The sequence below is a fragment of the Grampus griseus genome (genome assembly GCF_964374135.1).
Source record: "Grampus griseus genome assembly, chromosome: 7".
Classification (NCBI taxonomy): domain Eukaryota; kingdom Metazoa; phylum Chordata; class Mammalia; order Artiodactyla; family Delphinidae; genus Grampus; species Grampus griseus.
Window position 1 is genome coordinate 73,618,159 of NC_139001.1, and position 6,051 is coordinate 73,624,209.

Consider the following 6,051-nt stretch of genomic DNA (forward strand, 5'->3'; position numbering starts at 1 on the left):
GCAAATCTGAGCTGTTCTTACCTGCTGGACTTGCTGTGGGGACCTGAAATGGCAAAGGAAGGGGTGGAGTAAAGAGAAAAGACGGGGAGGGAGAAGGAGACTTTTTGCCTTGTCAGATGCCTTCTGCTTGGTTGACTTTTTTTTTTTTTTTTTTTTTTTTCTTGGTTGACTTTTGATTCCAGCCTGTGGGCTAGACCAGGCCTCACGTGCAGTCGTGACCATTACAGCAGCCATTTCATCTTTCCCTGGGCCACTGCTCTCATGTGCGGGGTAGCCAAGGAAGGAAGCAGTTAAGAAGTCAGGGTGCTTACAGTGTTCTAAGTTTAGCCCTCCAAGAAAGCCTTTTAGAACTGGTCAGCTTCCCCTTTTGGGTATAGAAAATAAGTAGATATCCAGCAGAAAAGACTATTTTAGTGCCCCAGGCTTATAGAATGATGGTGTTTTTTTTTTTAAATTGAAGTATAGTTGATTTATAATATTGTATTAGTTTCAGGTGTACAGCAAAGTGATTCAGTTATACATCTATTTTTTTTCAGATTTTTTTCCGTTACTTGTTATTACAAGACACTGAATGTAGTTCCCTATGCTGTACAATAAACCCTTGTTATTTACTATCTTATGTATAGTGTGTGTATCTCTTAATCCCATACTCATAATTTATCCGTCCTCCCGTTCCCACTTTGATAACCATAAGTTTGTTTTCTATGTCTGTGAGTCTGTTTCTGTTTTGTAAATAAGTTTATTTGTATCATATTTCAGATTCCACATATAAGTGACATCATATGGTATTTATCTTTCCTGTCTGACGTACTTCACTTAGTATGATAATCTCTAGGTCCATCCATGTTGCCGCAAATGACATTATTTCGTTGTTTTTTTATGGCTGAGTAATATTTCGTTGTATACGTATACCACGTCTTATGTATGCATTCAAAATGATCATGGTATTTTTTGAACACTTACTAAGCTGTACCCACTGTTCCAATCATTTTACATTTACTAATGCATTTAATCCTCATGACAATTCCCAGGTTTAGGTTCTGTTCTTGTTCTCATATTGCTGATGGAAGAAGCCTAGAGTGTAAAAGCCTTGCCGAAACAGCTAGTAAATGGACACAAACCTAAGCAATCTGTTTCTCTAATATTTTTAAATTAAAAAAATATAAATATCATTGTTTCTATTATCTGTTGTTTCTATTGAAATGACATCATTGTTTCAACTTGTTGGTGATACTAGATTATTTCTTGAGAAATTAGTGTTCCCAATATTCTGCTTTTATACAGAAAAAGAATCTTTCAAATGAATGGGAGGGATTGTTAGTGATAGAAAGAAATGAAAAAAAAATAATGACAAATCTCAACACCTGGAAGTAAATTGCTATCTTCACTGGGTTTTCCAAATAATTAGCACTTTTCTTCTTTCTCAGCAAACCTTGAAGAGAAAATGGGTGGAGTTCAGATCTCTGCAGTTACAGGAACAGCGCCTGCTTCATGGTAAATGTGATTTCCTGTTCAGAAACCACACTTACATTTCATTCTTTCAGTATTTCTGCCTCTAAATTGTTTTAAGATTATCATCATTACAAGAAAAAAAATTGCCTAGCATGGATTGAGAATAGTAGCCTGTGTTTCTTTGGCATGGCTTTTGGAGTGACCACTGTATTTGGAGGAGGGGTAAGTCATCATCACACCCCCTCCTCCATACACAGAACACATGCACATGAAAACATGGACACAGGTGCATGTGTGCACTCGCTCTCAAGAGGCACCTGGGGATTTTAGAAGAGTAATATGAATGATTGCCTGATTTTCCTACTACTTCAGCAGATGAATTAAATTCCTGAGAACATCTGCAGTTCAGGGGCTGGGTAGTTCTCAGAAACTCTTGAAGCTGGGAATGGTAACATGCTTCTTGGGTGGAGCTCCTATTATTTGCTCAAATTGTGTAAGTTACAGTAATGCAGAGAAATCCTTCCTCATGGCCCTCAAATCCAAAACAGAAATATGAAGGATCGTTATAACAGTAAATGCATGGCTCTTGCTGTTGTGTACATTCTGAAAAGAAGGGTTGAGTTTAAAATTTGTTGACATGGCATTTGCCATGTGACTGGTATAACCTGAGGAATGAACTTGTAGATACAGATAATTCGCTGAAACCACTAACTGTGTGGGTGGGAAATATAGGTTGTATCTTCTTCAGATAACACAGAGCTAACGTCTCTATAACCTTAGAATATCTGTTTGTTAAAAGTGATAATCTGTTTACAGAAGAAGGATACATTTAATTCTTAATTAGGCACTAATTTATGGCTTAGGGGCTTGTGTCAAAGTTCTGTTTTTTTCAAAAACAAACGTGTATGAGTTACTTCTCTTTTCTGTGTTTCTAAATTAATATTCTTAAAAACCTATAGCAGGCTTTGTTGGGGGGGATCTGAAGTTTGCTAACCAGACAGAGGCACACATTTCTGGCCACTTTCTGGATTTCTGTAGACTTGAGGGTGTTTGGGATATCTTTGCCTCTACTTCCGGAGCATCCTGGAGTGGAGATGGGGTTTGGTCTGGTAAGTGTAGGCAGTTCTATGGCTTTATGGAAGTGGCCTTGCATAGACACGATCCTTAGTTCAGAATCAAGGAGTTTGACTTTTCATAGGTCATTGTTGTACATATTTTTTGAGAGATTGAAGGAGTTCTTTAGCTTACTTTTTCTAGACCTACAGTAAATATCCAGGGCATGAGTTTCTACAAGCCAACTGCTCGCCAATCAAAAGAAATTCATCAACTTGTTGGGAGATGAAATAAAATTGGTTTTGTTAACAAAAAGGAAAGCATTATAACTAGTCACCACAGGGCTGGCCCTACTCAACCTTGCAGATCAAATGGAAAAATAAGCAGTCTCTTTTTATAGTGTCAACCAAGGGCAAAGGAGAGCAGAATTAGAGATTATCAGCACAAAATAAAACAATTTCTGAGTGTGTAAGGTTCTATTACTTTTCCTGAAGCAAAGTCATCTTCTAATGATGTTTTTCTCATGCTAGTATTACAAATAATCTCCTTTCTTTTAGCAGCATACTAACCAACTCAAATAGTACAGAAACAAGTGGAATATGAACAGGCTGTTGGTGTGAGATTAAAATTTGAGTTTGGAGAGCCCAGATGTAGGTTATAAAAGGTTGATGAAGAAATTCAGCTAAGCAGATAACATTCAATTTCTTCAAATGAATTATTACTTATTTTAGGACAGGGATGTTTTCTGGGTACACTACCATTTCAAAGCATTTAAGTATTAAAGTGTTCTAAGAATCAACTGGGCATATCGAGGCTGGAAGATATCCTTTCTGTTTTAAACATCTTTGAATTCTCTAATAATCAGCCTACAGGGGCAGGTTTTATAACTGTGTTTCCCATACACTTCAAGTGATGTTATAATAATTTTACAATTATTAAAAAAAGATAGTAACTAAAAATCAGAAGAACTAAAATAGAGAAAATCCATAAGAGGCATTTCCCCAAGTATATTCTTTGGAGCCCATTTCTATGATAATTTTAATAAAAGGTGGCGTGGTCACTACAATATAAGAAATGATTCTTTTGGAAATTCATAAGTCACACTGGCATACTGTTAGATGAGTTGAACTGTTCTCATATGAAGACTCTTGTTTCAATTTATTTAATCTAGCATTACCATTTTTGTCACCATAGAACCCTTTTACCTGGAAACTAGTTCATGAACAAATAGTTTGAAAAATCATACTATAAGGTTTATTGAATGGTCTCATGAACAGTTACTTATTCATGCAAGTGAAAATTTAGTGAAAAGTATTATTTACCCTTATTCTTTCTTGTGCCCTTCAAAGAGAAATTTGGTGTATTTACTTATAAGGAGTGATGCTCAGATCCATTTCCCAGTAGTCTTTGTTTTCTGCTTTCTAGGTGATGCAGCTAACTGCCCAAGTTTGGAAAATATGGACATAGATGAATCAGCTTTGTTTGGACCCCTGCCGGGTTCAGCTCTCCTGGACCGGAGTCGCTTATCCAGTGAGAGCAGCTGTAAGAGCTGCCTGAGCTCCATGACGATAGACAGTGAGGATGGGTACCAGACATGTGTGTCTGAAGACTCGAGCAGGGAAGCCTTCAGCCGGCAGACAAGCACAGATGATGAGTGTTTTGTCCTCAAGGATGGGGATGATTTTCTGAAGAGGTGTTCTTCAAGGAGGAACCAGAGCATTAGTTCTGCTAGTAGTGGGTCCATGTCTCCCTTGTGGGAAGGCAACTTCTCAAGCATGTTTGGGACTCTGCCCAGGAAAAGCAGAAGGGGAAGTGTCCGGAAACAGCTCTTAAAATTCATCCCTGGCCTTCATCGCGCTGTGGAAGAGGAAGAGAGTCGCTTTTAATGGGTTGTAGTGCCCTTTCATATTAGCTTATTTCATAAATGTCTTCAGATTCATTTAGACCAACTCCACCCAGCTTAGCGGGAAAGTGCAGATGGATTGCAAAACTGACATCCCATTTCATGGCAAGAGTGAACTTTATTTAAATTTTTGTATCATTATGTTTGCTCCTTCAATCATTTTTGTAACCAGAACAACTCAAGTTCCAAGCAGGCAGTAGGAAAATTAAGTAATAAATTAGAAAATATTAACAAATTAACACAAGTGCCTGCTCATTTTAATGCTGCCTGTGAAGGCAAGAGTAAAATTTATTTTCTAGATTATTCATGTAAAATGTTGAGAACTTTTTGGAGTCAAGTGTGAATAAGAAAGTGACAGAATATAATTATTTGGAATACCTTCTGTAGGTTAATTGGTAGGTTACAAAACTTTATATTTGCTTAAGCTCGGTAGCCTTTGGGGAGGCTTATTAATAGGCAATTTTGAATGTTTCTGTTCAAATCTATGAAAGATTATAAACAAAGATGATCATCAGCCCTTTTTTACATCCACAATGACAATAAATCGGGAAGTATACGATTTAATATGGGGGTTTAAACTTTATGAGCTCCATGGAAAGATGTTATCTAAGATGGGTGCTAAGGAAGCCTATAGTAAGTCCTTTTTTATTGGTAGCCTAAACAAAATGGATGAGGATGTCATTCTTACCTAATTCAACTTTTGTTCTGCCTAAACATTGATGACAAGTCTAGCTCTCTCAAGATCCTACAGCCTTGTGATTTTTTTGAACAAATGTCTAAAATTTGAAAAATTAGGAAAAGTATTTTCCTCCGGTAGATTTTTTTCCACATTACTCCTCACTTTATATTATATATTCCAAATAGTTATTGCCTCAGCGCTCTTTTGTCTATTCGTTATGTTAGTATCACATTACTTCTAGCCTTTCAATCATATTTTTATTCAATACCCATTAAAGTCCATGATTTCTCTGTTCTGGTGATAAAGCTGCTCATTACCTATATTCTAGGGTAGATAATCTGGACAATGCAATAAATAGTCCTTACTGATTTTAAACTCCGTGTGTGTGTGTGTGTGTGTGTGTGTGTGTGTGTGTGTGTGTGTGTGTGTGATAGTTGACTTTGAGCGCAACTGATACACTTAAACACTTAAATAAACTGAGTAAAGAGTGAGTCATTTTGAGGAAAAAAAAAAAGAGGTGAAGGTAAGGAAGCTTGTAGGGTAAGAAATAAATAATAAAATAGAAAAAGATTTCTAATTGAGATCTGCTTCCTATTAAGTCTCTGAATTCAGAAGTATCCAGTGGGCTCTGCTTGAGAATCACTCATGTGAAAAGCAGAGCTTTCACAGGAACAACAGCAATCTTGTCTGTCATTTACTGAATGCATAATAGGTTGTAGATGCTTGCCATGTCATCCTCGAAATAACCCTGTAGGGAGATATTAGGCATACAGATAAGGAAGCAGGTATTGGGAGAAGTTCCCATGGTCGGTGGCAGTGCTGATATTGGAAGCCAGTTCTTCCCAGCTCTAGCCTACCCGCTTAGTCTCTCTAGATATTGCTTACCCTTTTGCTGGGTCTGTGTAGTTATCACCACAGGACTACCTCCTGCCCCAATCCCAGGAAAATTTAAAATGCGCAATTG

At 37.2% G+C, this 6,051-nt stretch overlaps 1 protein-coding gene across 2 annotated transcripts in view; it reads left to right on the forward strand.

Moving 5' to 3' along the window:
* The window catches only part of CYTIP (cytohesin 1 interacting protein), a gene marked incomplete at its 5' end in the record, with an annotated part of 62,591 nt that extends 57,228 nt beyond the window's left edge, over positions 1-5,363 (forward strand). For both annotated transcript variants that reach the window (XM_082658950.1, XM_082658949.1), the window contains 2 exons: positions 1,428-1,494; positions 3,931-5,363. In XM_082658950.1, coding sequence (XP_082515076.1) covers positions 1,428-1,494; positions 3,931-4,391 — 528 coding nt within the window. In that variant the 3' untranslated portion in view covers positions 4,392-5,363. The remainder of the gene's footprint in view (positions 1-1,427; positions 1,495-3,930) is intronic.
* Between the last annotated feature and the right edge of the window lie 688 nt (positions 5,364-6,051).